The sequence below is a fragment of the Vidua chalybeata genome, chromosome 13 (assembly GCF_026979565.1).
Source record: "Vidua chalybeata isolate OUT-0048 chromosome 13, bVidCha1 merged haplotype, whole genome shotgun sequence".
NCBI classification, from domain to species: domain Eukaryota; kingdom Metazoa; phylum Chordata; class Aves; order Passeriformes; family Viduidae; genus Vidua; species Vidua chalybeata.
Genome location: NC_071542.1, coordinates 2,240,444 through 2,260,025, shown reverse-complemented (window position 1 = coordinate 2,260,025; position 19,582 = coordinate 2,240,444). Strand labels below are relative to the sequence as shown.

The 19,582-nt window shown below is 53.3% G+C and overlaps 1 protein-coding gene across 2 annotated transcripts in view; it reads right to left on the bottom strand.

Annotated features, from left to right (window-relative positions):
* NPTN (neuroplastin) overlaps positions 1-19,582 on the bottom strand; it is a 42,100-nt gene that overhangs the window by 5,574 nt on the left and 16,944 nt on the right. For both annotated transcript variants that reach the window (XM_053954834.1, XM_053954835.1), the window contains exons 2-5: positions 14,227-14,395; positions 11,535-11,629; positions 5,236-5,369; positions 4,115-4,388 (exon numbers count right to left, since the gene is read on the bottom strand). In XM_053954834.1, the coding sequence (XP_053810809.1) occupies positions 4,115-4,388; positions 5,236-5,369; positions 11,535-11,629; positions 14,227-14,395 (672 nt within the window). The remainder of the gene's footprint in view (positions 1-4,114; positions 4,389-5,235; positions 5,370-11,534; positions 11,630-14,226; positions 14,396-19,582) is intronic.

Sequence of the window (19,582 nt, the reverse complement as noted above, 5' to 3'; positions counted from 1 at the left end):
CCCAGGGGAGCACCCCGGCATTCCCTGCTGGCTCCTCCTCCCGCCGGGCATGCAGCCACGTGCCAGGGCATGCCACGCTCATGCAGCTCTCGCCCCCAAAGCCACGGAAGATGCACGTGGCCAGCCCCCTCTGGATTTGCCAGCCCCTGGCCGCTCTCTGGGAACAGGGAGCGAGCTGGATGCTGCCTTGCCAGGCGTAAGGCAGGTCAGAACTCACGTTCTGAAAGGATGCGGGAATTGAAGCGCCATCTGCCCTCCCTTCCTCCTTCCAGCACGGGATTTGGATGTGCTGGGAGAACCCCTCATCCACAGGCTCTGCAGCAAACCCTGCACCAGGTACTCCCTGATGCCACTGTTTTGGTGGAAACAGGGATTTCCCGGGTGCAATGTTCCTTTTCCCGCTCTCCAGCAGCAGGAAAAAGAATCAGCTCCCAAATCAGAGTTCTGAGAAGGAGGAAACATCAGCAAAGGAGCTCCTGAGCAGCCCTGGCCTGAGGCACACCAAGCAGCTCACCAGACACACAAAGCGAGGTCCATGCAAAACCGAGCCCTGCAGTCAGGAAATGCCAAAGTTAAAGGAGTGTCCCTGCTCTTCCAGCATGGCAGCGCTTCCAACAGAGGGAACATCTTTACTGGGAAGTGTTTTGGGAACACAGAACTGCTCCAAGTGTACCCAGGAGCCCATCACCCTCCCCAGCCTCCCTGGGATGGAGCCATGGGCACGCTGAACGAGGGCATTTGAAGCCTATAGAACATGGAGATCTGAGGGAAAGGGAATTCATTCAATTGTTTCTATGGGGCTGGCCAGGCAGAATTCCCAGGTGCTGGGGAAAAAATTCCAGAGGCCTGAAGATCCTCTCACCCAGAGCTTCTGTCCCACCAGTCATGTTCCACAGGACTAAGTGGGCAGTTGTGCTCAGCACCAGACTGGTCTCACGTGAGGAGCTGACCCAGCACATCCCAAACACTGTCATTTGTGTAGGTTTAACTGAGCCAGCCCTAAAGTATCACCTGGGCACAGCACGAGATGAGAGCTCATCATGGGCATCTGCAGCTCCCAGCAGGATCCAGCTCATCCTGCACTGCCCAGTCAGGAGCCAAGGTGTGTTCCGGCAGCTCATTAACAGCTCCTTCTGCTCCAAAAGCTTTGATTTTCCTGAACACAGGAAGTGGCCACGTTTAGCAGCACTGGTTTTCTCCAAACTTTAAAAACAATCCTTACAAGTGGTTTGAGTAAGCCACATTTCCAGTTCTCTGTGCACTCCTCTCAGCAGGCCAGATGGTGGCCATGACATCAGAGGACTCCTGAGGGGCAGTGGCAGACACCCTGAGGTGGATGTATGTCACCTGCAGAGGGGGGGACACCACAGGTCCAACACCTGCAGCCCAACCCTCGGGATCTTTACAGGATCTGCAGCCAGAGCCATCGCCCAGCAGGACGTGCTGAGGCAAGGGGCAACAGATCCACAGGAGCCACCCACCCTAACACCTGCTGTGGGATCCAGGCTGACACAAACCTCACAGAAACCTGGGACTCCAGAAGGGCATTCCAGAGTTATTCCACCCTGGGAAGATGGGGTGACGGTGGCAATGATGAAGCAATCTCAGTGTCTAAATTTGGAGAGGTCCAAGGAGAACATTCCCATCCCAGCAGGAAGGGCAGCAACAGCTCAATGGTTGTTGCAGCACCATGTCACGTGGAGCTCTGCCATGAGCACATCCCTAAAGGTGATCACATCCCACTGACACCAGGATTGGAAAAGCCAGCAGAGATCCTGGCTGGTGCCAGATGCTGTGGATAACGAGTGCTGTGGTGTTTGGCCTCAGCCTGCTGGCTCAGCCACAGCTCCCTGACGTTCCCTCCCCAGCTCACTGCAGCAGCAGAGGCGGAGGTGTGATTTTGGAAGAGGGAGCTGAAATTCCAAACGCCGAGCACGCCGCTGCATTCCAGCATTAACTTTGGCATTTCATAACCATGTCTTGAAACTAATAAAATTCAGGATAACCCGAGTCAAAGATCCACACATGGCAATCAGGAGGCTCCTGATGATTTCCCACGTGTATTTGTACATGCCCTGCTCCCAGGGCGTTTCCCACCACGGCAGCACGGAAAGCTTCGGTGCCAGTATGGAAAAAGCACAACTATCCAAAGAATGTGGGACTCAATGCACCAGTTGTGTCCATCAGCCAGGCAAACGCCATCCATAGCTACCGACTGTCATACTCAGCATGGATTTCTCCTCCAGGGAAGGGGACAGGGAGAACATCTGACCCCCACGGAGGTGCATCATGTCACTCTCCAGGGCTCTGCCTTCAAAACAGCGGCCCCAGTGAGCACTGGAGTAACCTCAGCTCCTTGGCTCATCATCCTGGACAGCTCCAGGGGGATGATGAGCCTGGATCACGCGGGTACCTGAGGAGTGGCCAGACCAGCCAGGAAAACTCCCGCCTTGGGAAGAGGCAGTGAACTCTTCACCTCCAGTGTGAGCTCCCCTGCACCACCACAGGGGCTGCACCACCACAGGGGCTGTGCTGTGATCTGGTCACATCAAAGCCAACTCCTCTTGGATTCAGTTCATCTGGGGCTCTTTGCAGGGAATATTTGTGTATCAAATTCCCAAGACCTTGTTTTGGTCCTTGTGAAACTTCATCCAATGAAAATTCTGAACGGAGGGAACTGTAATCACTCACGTGGAGGCGGGTACGTGCAAGGGGAAATGAAAATTGTCTGTTCCAAGTTTTCCGGGCTGGTGGAGGTCCCTGAGGCCACGCTGAGGGCAGGACAAGCCCCGGAGCCACTGGAAGCTGTTAGTGATGCACAGACCATGCACTACGGTTCAACTGGGGGGCTCCACCCTGAGAGCAGCCCCCACACATGCTCTGTAAGCAGTTAGTAAGTGCTACTCAAGGCTTACAACCAAAGCTGGTTTCCTCTAGGGATGCACTGCTTCAGCCAGTTCCGATCCAAGCCTCAGCCCTTCTCCTGTTATTCCATTTGCTGTCTTCTATGAGCTCCTCTCTCCTCACTGTGGAACCTGTGAAGGTGGCTGTGCCCACCCCACACACACATCACTGCCTCACACCTCTATTTTCATGCCCTGTGAGGGCCCCCTGCAGCCCCACAGCCACACCCAGCTGCCCTGGCAAACAGCTCTCACTGGGAAGGGCTTGGCCAGCCCAGGATGGTGCTGATGATCACTCCAGCATGCTGCCCTCCACCTGTCCCATGCTCGGATCCATTGTGTTCCTACAGCACCACGACATTCCTGCTGCGTCTCCCAAGGAGTCCTCACAGAGATTTTCTCACTACACACTGGAGTAAGCTGCTAGCAGCACATTAAAGGCTGTTTCTCAGCATGGATCTTGCAAATATTCAGCCTCACACTGCCCCTTTCCCCAGCTGTACACAGGGGAAGGTGTGCAGGAGAAGCTCATAGATAAAAGTTACTACTAGTTGTATGTACCAAACACAGATTAATTAATTAATTATTGCTACCATCAAACCTGATAATAAGCCCTATTTTTATAAAATCTAATCAGTGGCTACAATAGATACAGGTTCCAGAGCATTCCTTAACTACAGATTCAGCTACACAGCAGAGTAAGAGCCCTCCCCCCATCTCTGAACCCTGCACACATTTTAGTTTTGAAGCACCTTTGCAGCCCCAATCCCTTGAAGTGCAATGATTCCTTGGTTTGAGTGTGATGTTCCCTCACAGCCCCTGCCCAGTGTCCGACCCCAGGGCCACAGGGAGGAGGGAATGCCACCAGGGGTGAGGGTGCTGCCAGCTCTGCCCCTGTGCTGCCCCATGCTCCTTGGGGCGGATGGACAGCGTTTCTCAGGAAAGAGATGGGAGCGCTCCACCCCTCATGCAACAAAGCTTTAAAGACATCCACAACCCCCTCCCACCCCTGAGACCCCCTGAAATCCAGCCCTGGGCGTCGCACCCTCTGGGCTTCATGTCCGGAGAGGGAAGAGAGGAGAAAGGCAGGAGCGTGGAGCGGGACGGGCTGGGCTGCTGGTCCTTCCTGCAGAGGCCCCGTGGCTCCTCCAGCAGCAGCCGGCCCCGCGGCCGCGCCGTGCTCGCTCAGCGGCGCCGCTGGGCGCACTTACCGTCGGGAACTTCGTCCGGCCGCTTCCGCTTCTCGTAGATGACGATGATGACCACCAGGATGACGATCTCTGCCAGGATGCCCAGGAAGGGCCACAGCGGGGCCAGGTGGCTGCGCACGCGCAGGATGGTGGTGACCGACACGGAGCCCACCTGGTTGGTGGCGTTGCACTGGTACTCGCCGGGGTCCTCGTTGATCTGCAGGTTTGTGATGCTCAGCTCAGTGTAGTTCTCTTTGTTGGAAATGAAGAACCTGCCCGAGGAGTTGTTGATGTCCTGGCAAAGGGACAGGGGTGGGAAACAGCAACAGCTTTAAGGCCTTTGTGGCACGGGAACAGGAGGAGATTTGAGGGAGGAGCCCAGGCCTGGTGTTCATCTCTCCAAACACCAGGAAGGGAACCCTGCACTCAGGGGCCTGATCACTGCCAGCATTCAGCCACTCCTTAAAACCTCCAGCTCACACTCAGCAGGGAACACTCATCCCACCCTGCTATTCGCTTCACATTTTGGCTCCGCCCATCCAATCCATGCAGCAACAGGAAACAGCTGGGCTGGAGGGGTTGGAAATTCCCAGCTCCTCTCTGCTATTCCCACTGCTGGTCACATTTTCCTGCTCACTACATCACTGGATACATGGAACAAACAGATCACCCGAGCTCTAACAGGGATCACTGCCACCTCCTCATATTAAGTCTTGTGAGCTCAACCAGTAAAACTTGGAGGAATACATAACCCAATGTGGTTTTAAATCACATTTCATAAGTCAGATCTTGCAGTTTGTAGCAAATTCCACAAAATGGCTTTCAGGGTAAATTCTTAACTTTGCCCAGAAATGCAGTGAGCAGCTCTTCTTCACATACCAATAATATAAACATCAATTTTATTTTTATATATTTCTTTTTATATGTTTATATTTTAGATATTTATATATAAATATCAGTTTTCTATTCACCCATCCAACCTCACTGCTGCCAAAAATATCCACATTCACTCACACTTTGAAGGGACAGCACTTTGAGAAGTCACAAAGCTCCTTCAAGAGCCCATGCCCAGCCCCAGGGTGCTGCTTTCCTCCCTCTCTGGGGGTCTGGGCAGGTGGAGACATCCTGACCCCCTTCCTTACCTCAAACACCCCATTGACCTTCTTGCGCCAGACCCACTCGGGGTGGGGGAAGCCCACGGACTTGCAGTACATCAGGGCCTCCTGGCCCTCGTTTTTGTTCTCACTCCTCTTGTGCCCAGTGATGTCAGGAGTGGCTACGAGACAACAAAGCAGCTTGTAAGTACAAACAGGCTTCTTTCACTCACCTGGACCCAAATCCCTCCTGCTCCCTGGAAGCTGTGCTTTCCCACCCCGAGGGGATGTTATGGAAGAGCTGTGTTTGTGTGTCTGTCCCTGGGAGCAGCCCTAAACCCTGGGCTGTGTTTGTGTCCCTCAGCACAGCCCTAAACCCTGGGCTGTGTTTGTGTCCCTGGGAACAGCCCTAAACCCTGGGCTGTGTTTGTGTCCCTGGGAACAGCCCTAAACCCTGGGCTGTGTTTGTGTCCCTGGGAACAGCCCTAAACCCTGGGCTGTGTTTGTGTCCCTGGGAACAGCCCTAAACCCTGGGCTGTGTTTGTGTCCCTGGGAACAGCCCTAAACCCTGGGCTGTGTTTGTGTCCCTCAGCACAGCCCTAAACCCTGGGCTGTGTTTGTGTCCCTGGGAACAGCCCTAAACCCTGGGCTGTGTTTGTGTCCCTGGGAACAGCCCTAAACCCTGGGCTGTGTTTGTGTCCCTGGGAACAGCCCTAAACCCTGGGCTGTGTTTGTGTCCCTGGGAACAGCCCTAAACCCTGGGCTGTGTTTGTGTCCCTCAGCACAGCCCTAAACCCTGGGCTGTGTTTGTGTCCCTCAGCACAGCCCTAAACCCTGGGCTGTGTTTGTGTCCCTCAGCACAGCCCTAAACCCTGGGCTGTGTTTGTGTCCCTCAGCACAGCCCTAAACCCTGGGCTGTGTTTGTGTCCCTCAGCACAGCCCTAAACCCTGGGCTGTGTTTGTGTCCCTGGGAACAGCCCTAAACCCTGGGCTGTGTTTGTGTCCCTCAGCACAGCCCTAAACCCTCCCCGAGCTTAGGCTGGCTCAGGGCAGTGCCTGGGCTGACCCCTGGCCCAGCAGATGGCCCCAGGCTGCAGGGCCCACCTTTAAAGCTGCAGCTCCTAATTACAGCACACGTGGCTGGATGTGTGATGGCAGCTCTGAGCTGTTAATCCAGCCCAGGCCAGCCCGGCTGCTGCAGGAAACTGGGATTTCCTACAGGAGACTTCCCTGCACCACCAGCAGATTCCCTGCACGTGCACACCCAGAGCCAGCAATTCCAGCTGCAGGCTCAGAGAATGAGGGGAATTTCACAGCTCTGCTCAAAGGGAACAAAAGCCCTCGTGCCAGCAGACAGCAGCTGAGCCTGCTCTTCCCAAAATTGCAGCACAAATCTTTGGGAAAATGCCTGGCAAGCTGTCCTGCTTCCTACTGTGCTGTGTCAAAGGGGTTTTGATGCAGGGAGCATCCTGTGCCTCAGATCCTTTTTGGACAGTAACAGCGTTATCAAAATGAGATTGTGAACCACAGAAAATCCATGGCTGTAGGAAAGCCTGGGCTTCAGCACCTGCTGGTGTGTGTTCACCTGGACAGGCACACCAGGAGAGGCTCCAGGCATTCTCCAAGTGCCCATGGGAATTCCAACAGCATTTCCAACACAGCATTTCCAACACAGCATTTCCCAGGCTTTGCAGGAGTCCTGACCAGAGGATGAAGCTCAGCCAGATGCCAACTCATTAATTCCAAGATGATGCCAAAACCACTACACCATGATAGGTAAGAACAGGCCAAGAACAAACCCAAGGGGTTCATTTAAGAAAACTGACACCCAAAATGCATCTTTGCACATCAGACATAAAACCTGACCTGCATGAAGGCACCAGATCCAAACAACCCCCTGGTCTTGTACAGAAAGGAGCTGCCAGAAGCTGAAGGAAGCTGGGAGGAACATTCCCCACCTGCCAGGTGATCCCACACTCCCTGTGCCTGCAAGGGGCAGGAACACCTGGAGCAGATGGAGTTTCTGAGATGAATTCAGATCTTCAGGCAGGAAATCAATCAGCTCTGGGGCTGGCAGCACCCTGCAGAGCACCTGCCACATCCTTCCTACCCCTGTCTCCAGCCTTGGAGAGGAAAATGACATTTATCCCTAATAATGAGGGCTCCAGAGGGCAAGATCATCTGGGGATCTACTGCAAGGTGCCACCACTTCCCTGCTGGGCTTGGGATGTTCTTAAAGCAGGAGCTGGGTGAGCCCTCTGTGGCTTTTGCTTCCTGGAGAATGTCAAGGAGGGATCTCCTCCAGCCTAGGGACACGAGAGCCCAGCGGTGACAAGGACACGATCCCAGAGCTGGCACTGCTGGAATGCCACCAGGGACTGCAAACTGGGAACATCCCCATGAGGAAGAGCAGCAGTGGCACTCAGCAGCTCAGAGCTGCACCCCTCCATGGGCTGGCTTCCAGTGCCATCCTGAGCAGGGCTGAGCCTGGAAAAGGGGTCAGGGACAGCAGTCCCAGCTGGCCCAGTTTGTGTCAGGCTGCTGGCAGGGAGGGAAGGGAAAGGGAACACTTTCTGGGACACCTCCACTCCTGCTCCAGGGTGACACAATGACATTGCTGGAAGGAGAGGCCAGCTCCCAGGGGTGATCCCAGCAGAGCAGCAGTGCCCAGAATACCTCTGCTCCTCCCTGGCTCTGCTGGGCCAGGGCTATTCCTGGAGCACCCAGGGAGCTCCGTGCAGTGCTGGTGTTTCAGGGCTCAGTGCCACCACCCAGACACCAAGCCAGCATTTTCTCTCCCAAACAGTGCAGGAAACTGTGTCCTGCTGGCCCCATATCCCTGCAGCCCCAGCTTTAGCAGGTTTTTCCTGGGAAGCTTTTCAATCCAGGATTGCTCCCTGCACCGTTCTGCTCTGTGACTGCCAAAGCCCAGGGCTGATTCCTTAGGTTTTAAGTTTTTCTGTTCTGTGTTGGTGTGCAGCTTTTAGGTTTATGTTGAGTGTTACTGGGATCTTTTCACAGGGTGGTGAAGACAAAACAACCCTATTCCAGCTGGAGACTCAAGGACAATCTCTTCAAACTTCAGGCCCAAAGCTTAAACAACATGAAAAGAGGAGGGTGGGCAAGCAAGCAAGGAGCATGAAACTTCATCATTTGAAGGTATTAACTGGACAGTTGGCTCCTAGATGCAAATGGACTAAAACTTATCAAAATGTGAGATCTCGTGACCAAGCTCTGTTTTGCTTCCATCTTGGAGCCCTCTGGGTACTGCCAGGGTGTGGCTTTTGAAGGTACTTCAATAAATCTCCACTTTATTCCTCCTAACTCTATCCAGCCTCTGCTCCAGCTCCTCAAGGCATCAGGGTGAGGCAGGTTTTGTTGGGAAGGATTTGGATTTCAGCTCTCAGGCACCAGAGTCCCCTCTCTGCTCAGAGCTGCTCTGTCACTGCTGCATCACTGATCACTGGCACCAGCAGAATGCCCCTGGCAAAGGGAGGTTTGAATTCCTGCACGTGAAGCAGGAAAAATCCTGAAGGTGGGCTGGAAACACCTCACAAAGAGCAAAAGGAAGCAGATCTAATTGAAATTAACTGCTACCAAAAAAAGGAAAAATAAATAGACATTCAGGCATGCTTGACGTGAGAGGAATTCTAAGCAGAATAATTTTGAGAGCTTTAAACCAAAACACAGGAGAAAAGGGGTTTGTGGCAGGGTGACCATGGGGCTCCAGTGCTCCCAGCTCCCAACAGGCACAGAACTCAGTATGCAGCAGCTTTCTGAAGGGTTTAGGGGTCACACAGCCAGGAAAATTCATTTCCTCATATACAGGAGGCATTCAGCCCTTCCAAACTCTGAAAGGAGCTGAAAAGGAGGGAAATTTAAATGTGTGGCACCTCCAAACCATGGCCCAGTTACCTTCAAGTTTCCCATTAAGAGACAAAATTAAAGCAAGGGCAAAGTGCCTAAAAATATTCCTGCACTGCAAACTGGGATGTCTGAGGAGTGACCTGAACAAGGGCTCTGGAAAGTTTCTCTTTCTGGTTATGATTCCAATCCCTGCCTCCCTCTGGAGCTTGAAGGCACCAGGAGAAGGGGGAATGTGAGAGGATTTCTGTGGATCACTCCAAGATGCAGCTGGGCTCAGAGAAGGTCCAATTTAACTCATTGCTGGTAGAGAGGAGCCAGGCTGCAGAAGAGGTTTGCTGAGACAGGCAGGAATTGAGGAGCAGGCTCTTCCCCAGGAAGAACTGGGGAGGATGGAACAGGAAGGTGCAAAGGGAGCGGGAGGAATCCCTTGATGACGCAAGGGCAGGAAGGGGAATTCAAAAGGTCCTTCCAGCACCTGTTTCCTCTCCCTTTCTCCCAAGATCCTGCAAGAGCAGGAGCACTGCAGAGTTCTCCAGGGCTGCATTTCACAATTTCATCCTCAGGCCTCCAGAGCTCCACACCAGCACTGCAGGGATTCCCCAGGTGGAAATGCAGCAATCAAAAATCCCCTCCCAGGGGGCAGGAGGGGGTGCCCTGGCCAGGCCTGGCAGCTCCAGCACCACCACCCCACCAAAATCACCCCTGGACACCCCAGCCTGCTCCAGTGCCAAGGAAAAGGAGACATAAGATCCCTGCTCCAAGGGCCCCTTTCCCTAAACCCAGCATTTGCTGGATTCCCTAAACCCAGAATTTCCCTAAACCCAGCATTTGCTGGATTCCCTAAACCCAGCATTTGCTGGATTCCCTAAACCCACCATTTCCCTAAACCCAGCGTTTCCTGGATTCCCTAAACCCAGCATTTGCTCAGCCTCAGGTTTGCAGCTCGGAGCTGCCCCCAGAGAGCTCTGGGGTCCTGAGCAGGAACAAAGCCCCCCCAGCAGCTCAGCAGAGCTGGCTGAGGGAACTCCTGGAATGAGTTCCCAGGAAAGGCACCAGACACTGTCACTAAACCCTGAATTCCCAACTGCTCTCACACATCTCCCCTGTGGATTTATTTGTGAAAAAATCCCAGAACGGTTTGGGTGAGGGGACCTAAAGCCCATCCAGTGTGCAGGGACACTTCCCCCTAGGCCAGGCTGCTCCAGGGCCAGGGCAGGACAGGAGGCAGAGCACACCAGGGGAGGTGGCCCTGCACGCCCTGGGCTCTGGGGAAGCTGTTCACGAGCTGTCAGAAAATCCCTATTTTTGGAGCAGGAGCACTCTGGCATTCAGCACCCTCCTTTCTCTGTGTATCAGCAGAGAGAGCTGCACCATAATTACAATCAGCATAATTACAGTTAAATCTGAGTGTAATTGCCTGAGCACCAACACGACCCATGCAGGTAAATATGAAATGACAGACGTGCACGGGCACCCAGGTGGTGTCACTGTCCCTCACATCTGCTCCAAGTGCAATCCCCATTTACCATTCCCAGCTTCCCAGGAGGAGCATTTCAGTGTAAATTCCCTGTGGGAAGTGAGTGGGATCAGTTCTCCTTGCACTTCCATCACAGAAATTGACTTTTCTTGCCCCAGAGTGAACTCCCAGCTCCCTGCCAAGCTCTCCTGGTGGCCCTGCCTGGCAGAGCAGCAGTCAAGCCCCGTGGCAAACACTGCCAAAGGGCCTTGCAGAGACCATCCGAGCTGGCAGAGGTCTTGCTCCACTCCCAGAGTTGCACTTCCCCTCTCCAGGAGTGGTTTGTCACCTAAAGCAGCCCAGAGGAGCCAGGCAGGAACTGTACATTTTAATTAGGGTAACATTAGGAGATTCAGCAATTAAAGCAAAAGAGCAGAATGGAAGAAAAAAAATCTCCAAGAAAAGGAAAAGAAGGAAAACGAAAGCCCTCCACCTGTGTACCCTGAACACCCAGCCAAGCTGCTCAGAGGCACAGCGTGGTGCAATTCCATTTCCCAGAGAGTGATGGATCCTCCCAGCTGGATCCCAGGGCCCGCCAAACTCCACACAAATTCCCAACCTCAGCCCTCCCTGCAGCCCCCTGGGAATTCCCTGGGAATTCCCTGACACCAGCACTGCTCTGTGGTTCCCCCACAGCCACACTCGTGGCAAACCTTGCCCATTTTGCAGCTTTTATTTCTAATTTCATGCTCCTGGAGGTGCCCAAGACCCAGAGGTGTTTCAGTGCCCACAAATGCACGGCTGCTCCTATCTCTGAGCTCCTTCCTTGAACGTGTGCAGGTTTTCCCTCACAATCAGAGCTTTTATCTAGGATAATAAATTATTATTTCTGGTTATTAACCCAGGCCTGGCTCTGCATGCTGAGGAGGCCTTTCCTTTGCTGTGGGGCCGATGAGGGAGGCAGTGAGTGCCACCTGCAGGGCCAGGGGAGGGGACAATGGGGCAGTGACAGCTCCAGCAGTACCTCTGACTTCGATGGTGGCGTTGGCCACGGGAGAGCCGGAGAACACGAACACGCACAGGTACTCCCCCGACTCCTCTGCTCGGGCCTTCAGGATCCTGCAGGGACAGGACACAGCACAGCTGCTCACACCCACAGCACCTCAATTAGCACCCCTTAATTGCACCCTTTCATTGTTGCTGCAACCAGGGCACGCCCACCCCCCCACTGAGGCACTGCTTCCTCCCCCAGAAGACTCCTTTTTTAGTAATTCCTTTTCTATGAATTATTCCTTTTCTATTAATTATTCCTTTTCTAATGATTCCTTTTTATTAATTATTTTATTTCTTATTAATTCTTTTATTTATTATCCTTTCCTTTTTTATTAATTCTTTTTTTATTCAAGCAAAAAAGCCCCCGCAGAAGAACACAAACCCTGCAATAAAATCAGTTAATGACACGTGGAAACTGCTGAGACACGTGGAAAAAGCTGCTCACTTCAGTCTGAGTGCTGACAGCATTTACACACCCAAATCTCGAGTTATAAAGTGAATTAATTTCAGATAAGCAACTTTCCAATGCAGAGCAGTTCAATAAGCACGCTCAGCACTGCTGGTTGGAAGGCGCTGCAGGCGATGCTCAGAACGAGGAGGGGAAGGACAAGGTGGAACTGTCTGACTCTCCCCGGGCTCTGGTTGCCATCAATCATTCAGGAGCTGCAAACTGACACAGCTCAAGGTTTCACAGGCAGCCAGGAGCAGCCACCCCGAGCTGCATGAAGGGTTAGGAGAGGTTCATTCCACTGCCAGTGCTGGAAGAGACAGGATTTTTAATTGAAGCAGTTTAATCTCTAAATTCTGGAGCTTTCTCGATGATAGAAGTACCCAGCTCTGAACTCCAAGCACCAAGAACATCTTGCAGCAAAATAAAGTGACTGAAAAAACAAGAGCCCGGGAGTTTAAGGGAAATAAACAGAATACAAAAGATGAACCAACATATAAACCAGAATATAAATAAATGGGGGAGGTAAACCCCCTCTGTTAACCACAGCTACTGCTGCTGCTTTTCACTGAGAAAACTTGGAATTCTTGGGTTTTAAATGTAACCAAAGCATAGTTAAGGGGCAGATCCAAAGTAAAACCAAACAGCAGAGAGAGCCTGAACTCCAGCATCAGCAAAGCAGCCCAGGAGTGGTCAGGAATTCAGGATCTACTCTGCAAATGGAAACCTGGGATTTCTACAGCTGTCCCTGGGATTGCTGGGAGCTCCCACAGTCCCCCCATTCCCTGGGGACAAGGGGACTGTGGTGCTCTCCCACTTCACTCCTTCCTTCCCCAGCAGTTAAAGCTGAAGCCAAGCCTAAATCCTTCTTTACAGAGGAATTTGGAAGGGAAAATCCAGCCTGGCTTGGGACAGGAGTCAGCCTCGGCCTGGCCCTTGCTGGGCAATGATGTGCAATTCCCAGGAACCCTGAGCACCAGTCCCATGCAGTGACTCCTCCTGAAGGAAGCAGAGCCCCCAGAGCTCAGGCCCAGAGCTGAACGCTGCACTGAGGGAGGGACAGGAAGGGGTTAGGGAAGGAAATGACACTCAATTTTAAACTGCAAAATTAGCCAGGTAATTCAAAGTGAGCTAAAGGGGAAAACTAAAGGACAAATCATTATCAGGATAAAACCCAGCTTCCACAATGCTGTGGATGAGAGGCTGCTTTGCAAAGGCCATGCAAACCTGGAACATCCCCTAGTCCTGTGTCAGTGAAGCAGGGGGAAAAGGGCCCCTCTAGAGACAGAAACTGTTAGGACCAAGTTGCCAGCAGGGGTTCAAACCAAGCTAAAGTAAAGCCAAGCTAAAGTGCTCTTCAGCTTGGCTTAACGTGGAACTGGAAGTTGGATTTGCTGTGCATCAAAGAGGAAAATGGATGGAAAGAAAAAACAGGGCAAGAAAATCACAGGAACAGACTGAGGGCACAACCAAGGGAGCTGCAGGGGATCCCACCAGCTCCAGCCAAGGTCTGGGATCATCCCACAGCAGTGCTGTGACCAAACAACCCCACCCACACCTCAGGAACATCTCAGAACACCATCCCTGCCCGTTCCCATTTCTCATTCCAGCTGGGATTTTGGGTTCCAGCAGGATGTGCAGCAACAGACTCATCATTAAGGAGATGGGCAGGATAAACCCCACACGCTCCAAGGAAACCAAACCCATGCTGTGCGTGTGCTTGAACCCTGGAGAAGAACTCTGAATTTACAGTTTTGCTCATCCACCCTGGAGCTCATTGTGGGAACACCAGGTGTGCCCTTGTCCCCTGGCTGAGCCCAGGCACCCACACCTCAGGACCACCATCCCTGCCCATTCCCATTTCTCATTCCAGCTGGGATTTTGGGCTCCAGGACAATGGGCAGCAACAGACCCATCCATGAACCCTGGAGAAGAGCTCAGAACTGACAGAGTTTTACAGAGCCACCGCTGTGGGAAGGAACAGCGGGTGTGCCCTTGTCCCCTGGCTGAGCCCAGCCTACCCACACCTCAGGAACACCATCCCTGCCCATTCCCATTTCTCATTCCAGCTGGGAATTTGGGCTCCAGGACAATGGGCAGCAACAGACCCATCCATGAACCCTGGAGAAGAGCTCAGAACTGACAGAGTTTGACTCAAGCTACCGCTGTGGAACAGCGAGTGTGCCCTGCTGCCCTGGCTGAGCCCAGCACCCACCTGTACTCGGTGGTGTTGGAGGCTTTCCTGGTGCCCGGGATCTCCTCGCCGTTCTTCACCCAGTAGCTGGCGGCCAGGGGGCTGGGGCTGCTGGTCAGGTTGCACTGCAGCGTGACGGCCACGCCAGCCACGTGCAGCACCACGTCCTCGCTGGCGTTGATCCGCGGCTCTGCAAGGCAGGGACAGCCCTCAGCGCCCGGCCCCTGGGGACAGTGCCAGCTACTCTACGTGGCACAGGGGGGGCGGGAGGGGAGGGCACCACACGGGGGATGGCACTGCGGGACACACGGAGGAAGCACAACCAAACCAAAGAGCTCGGAGCTGGCGCGGCGGCGCCCCGGGGCCGCGCTCCTGGGGAGAGACAGAAGGGGTTAATGGTTTCTTGGGAATCCCCACACATCAGGTAGGTAACACCAGCACTCCTGACACACTCTGTGCTCCCCAAACAAACTCCTGGGGCTGCACGGGAGGCCTCAGTTACTCCTCCAGAAGCTTCTTGCTGGCTGGCACTTGGTTCTTATCGCTCTTTGACCTTATCACTCTGCAGCTCTCTGAAAGGTGGTTGTGGCCAGGTGGGGCTGGGCTCTTTCTCCAAGAACTGACAGAACCAGAGGACACAGCCTCAACTGCCCCAAGGGAAATACAGGTTGGATATTAGGAAAAAGTTATTTACAGAAAGAGTGATAAAGTTCTGGAGGTGGTAGGGTCCCCATCCCTGGATGTGTTTAACAAAGCCTGGATGTGGCACTGGGTGCCAGGGTTCAGTTGGGGTGTTGGGGCTGGGTTGGACTCGATGATCTTGAAGGTCTCTTCCAACCTGGTCATTCTGTGAATTCTTCTCCTTGAGGTTTCAAACAAACCCATTTTTTATATAAACAGCGCTCAAATTTAGGCTTCTCGGTAATATTCTGGATTTGCCCCTGGCCAAAGGCTGCTGTGGGCCCAGGTGCACCCAGGAGATTCCACACGGCACAACTTCCCTGCTGTGTGGAACTGGGGAAGGCAGGAGGCTGAGGGAGAGCAGCACCCAAAACCTGACAGGGAAATGTAAGGGTACACAGCAGGCTAAAATCACAGCTGCAACTGGTTTGTGCCTGAAGCAACCTTGAGCACAAACATAAAGAACAAAACCAGCCCCAGTGCATGAGCAGAGCCCAGGAGTTCTGCTCTTTGCTGGCTGCTTTGGGGCTGTTCCACTCCACAGCCTCACCTGGCATCACCAAATTCCCATTCTTTAGGGCAAAGCCTTTCAGAAGTGCTAAAATCAATGAGGGCACTGTCCTACTGTTTGAGAACCACGCTGCCTTCAGCTGCTGCTGCTCTCCAGCACACACAGCTCACTGCTGATTCTCTGTCACAGAATCTGCTTCTCAAACTTGGCAAAAAGACCATTCTGCTGCAGGGCCTGTGTCTCACCTCGGGTCTGAAGCATTCTGTGAAAAACCACCTCACACAGGATGGCAGCTTAAGAATTTCACAATTTCTGCTGTTAGTCTTCCCCAAAAAAATGGTTTTAGTATCAGCTTGGCCTGCAGGCCACCCCAGAGGCTCTGTGTGGAAATGCTGCTGCGTGCCCTGCCTGGGATGAATTCCTGACTGATTCCAGATTCCCCTCTGGATGCAGGGGGCTGAGGAAGCAGCAGACTCTCCCTGATTTCTGCAAGTCATGCAAGCAGTTTGGATTCTGCAAACTGTTGTGCCCTGTGGCAACAGTTTGGGATATAAATTATGATCCATGGAGCCTCTGGAATGCAGGTTATGAAACACAACGAGAGAATAGAAAATCCCAATTGTGTGTCAGAACCATCCCAGCTTTCCACACAGGGAAGGAACATCCCTGTATCCCATGGCACATCCTTAGATTACTGCCCAGGGAGGAAAAATACCCATCCTCTGATAACCTGCAGCATTCCAGTCCTGGATCTCCTTCTTGGAAATCCAGTTCTTTAAATCATTCTTTAACTGCAGCAACACTGCAGTTGCTGTTTGTATTACCACATTTTTCACTCTCTTTCTGCCTCCTTTCTCTCACGCTGGGCATTTTATCCTTTCAAGGTTTGTTTGGGCCCTAAATTGTTGTGTTATTCCCATATCGTGCACCATTCCTGGCCTGCCCCGTGTGCTTTTCCACCCCCAAAGAGTTCATCTGCATTCCCACAAAAACACTGACAGAGCTCTCGGAATATTTCTGGAGCATGTCTGAAATAGTAACTCCGTGACTGACCTGCAACCTTTTCAGTTTTAGTTTAGCAGAACTGAAGGCAGCTGTACATCTCATTTCCAGCTTCACCTGCATTTATGTTACTTTGATTTGGTTATTTAGAAAGCAAATTGATGGATCAGTCTCCTCATTTAATTGCAGGAGACAAACTGCAACTGGAATACTGGGACAGCAGCAGCCAAAGGGGGATGCTCACCTAGAAAATCACCTTTTACACATCACTTGAAGTGCCCATTTTATGTAAGCTCAGCTTTTACAGTTAAAACCCAAGCAAAGCAACTAAAAAAAAACCCCAGCAAGTGAAATTCTGGTTCCAAATCCGGAATGAGGTGGAAGGCAGACGGTGGTTCCTGGGTGCCAGATTTTCAGAAGCAAGTTGATCTCTGCAGAGGCCAGGACGGAGCCTGTGCTCTGTGGGGCTTTGGTGTCACAGCAGGGCAGCAGCTGGAAACTCCAACTCCACTGAGCCACACAATTCCCATTTCCCAGACAAATGGAATGGAGCAGCTGAGGCCACCTGGGCAGGCTCTGGGAAGGGGCTCCACTTCCAGGGACACCTTGGGAACCTCGTGCCCGCTTTCCTCTGCCTTCAGCAGGCTCAGGCAGGCGCCGATGTCCACGGGCTCCTTCTCCCAGCAGGAGCAGCTCGGCTGTCCCAGCACACACAGGAAGGCACTCAGGGGTTTGTTCCATATTTCCCTGCACAGCAGAACCCCAGAGCAGCGAGATCCCACACAAGGCACTCAGGAGGCAGCTCCCACTCAGCAGCAGCAGCTGGAACAAACTGGGAGGGGAGGAGAGGCTGAACTGCAGTGCCTGCAGCAGCTCCTGCCTGCAGCAGCTCCTGCCTGCAGCAGCTCCGTGCCAGGGGCCTGAGGGAGGGAACGCCCTGACCACAGGGACACATCTGTGCTGCCAAAGGCTGGCTCTGCACAGCAGCAGGATTGTGTCCCCCAGAGCCGCTCTGGAGCTCCTGGACTGTCCCAGGGCAGGCTCTGCAGGGCACGGGGCTCTCTCCAGCACACAGCACTCCCTAGCAGACACGTTTGCAGCAGCGTTCCCAGGATGGCAGAGCTGCTGCTGGAGGCCATGCAAGCATTCCAGTCCTTTGGGAGCCCAAAGGACACGGGAGGGCCGAGGGGTGGGCTGAGCTGAGCAGCTCCAGCTCAGGGCCCCGGTGTAACCGCGGTCACTCCACAGCACCGGGGTCACCAGCCATTTCTCCACGTGCACCAAGGCTGTTTCCATTTCCAGAGGGAAGGTCTCTGATCCAGCAGTGCCCACGGCAGCACCAGGCTTCGGGGACAGCTTTGGGGGGGATTTTTGAAAGTACCCAAATAAAAAAATCAAGATACAGAATTTTGTACCCAGTAGGGCATTAAAGGGCTGTTTGTGCACAGAGCACAGGAGCAAGACCACACTTTTGCTCTGCTCTTCTGTCAGCTGAGGGCACTGAGAAACCATCCAAAACAAGTTCTCCTGTACCTGCACACTGCAGATTTAATTCCACCTGTAACTCAGCAGCCATTTCCTTAGGCAAATGCAAGTTTTACATCTGGCCCAATATTATTCTCTACGGAATCTAACCGTATGAACTCCCAAATCCACCTGGGCTGAAAAGCAGAGTGAAGGCAGGAAAGCCTTGCCACAAGCAAGAACAAAAAGCAATTCTGGGCCAAACACAACCTCTGCTGTCAGAGCTCTGCTGCTGCCAGGAGCTGCACCCTGGATGGAGTCACTGAGCTCAAGTTTGGGCTCAGCACTAGGCAGGACGTTCCCCCCTGCTCCCACAGGCTGGATTAGGAATGGCTGCATCTCCTCAGTGCTGCTGCATCAGAGAACTGCTTAGGAACATGCTGCTGGCCAGGAAGGAAAAGAAACACCACAACTTCATGGAAAATTCCAAACACGAAAGGTCACGTGGAACTGAAAGGGAAGGATTTATCCAGAAGCAGATATGTAACCAAAACCAGGTGAGGAGGCATTCCCAGAAATTCCAAGAGAACAGAAGAAATCAAAATAAAACGGTTAGAGATGGGAAGATCATGGAAATCAAAGAGAAAGGCACTGGTGGAGAAGCCAGGGAGGCTGGAAACCTCCTACAAAACTAAAGGGAGGAGGGAACAAACACAAATCCGACAGCGGGCTGGTTTCACACGGAAGCTCTACCACACATCCCGAGGTTTTCCCGAGTGCTTTGTCCTAAGGAGAAGAGACACGGGTGGCACACAGGGTCAGCACTACAGGCGAGGAGGAGCAACCCGCGGTCGGGAGGACAGGACAGGGTGGCAGAGGGTGGGGACACGGGGGCGGGGTCACCAGACTGCCTCTAGACACTACAGTGCCACTACTGGGGGCCGGACTCACTCTGCAGGACGCTTATAGTAGCCTGGGCTCGAATCCACGTAATGGAGGGATTTTGCCTCAAGTCATTCCTCCTGGGATCGTTGCTGGCCCTGCACTCGTAAGTCCCAGAGTCTTCCAAGGTAAGGCGGGTTACTCTCAGCACACTCACCCCATTGGCCCCGTAGGCAGTGTTAATGGTGACACGGCGCTTCCGAGCGCCATCCCACAGCTGTTTGAAAGCCTCAGCCCGGTTGACTTCCGCATACCACCACTGGATCTCTGGAGTGGGGTTCCCAACCACATCACAGTACAGTTCAAAGGCGTCCCCCGTGAGCTTAGTTTCTGACATGGGCGACTTGACAAACCCGGCTGCAGGGAGGGGCAGCAGAAACGCAGTGACAGAGCGGCAGAAAACAACAGAGCTCACACACAACACAGCAGCGGGGCAGAAAACACAGTTAGAGACATGGCATCAGCAGTGACACGGCTGGGGGACACCCAGAGCACCGGCAGTGACACACCCAGGGCATTGGCAGTGACACAGTGACACGGCTTGGGGACACCCAGGGCACTGGCAGTGACACACCCATGGCACCAGCAGTGACACGGCTGGGGGGACATCCATGGCACTGGCAGTGACACAGCTTGGGGACACCCATGGTGGCTTGGGGACACCCATAGTACTGGCAGTGACACAGCTTGGGAACATCCATGGCACTGGCAGTGACACAGCTTGAGGACACCCATGGTACTGGCAGTGGCCAGGGCTGCAGGGCAGGAATTCCCGGT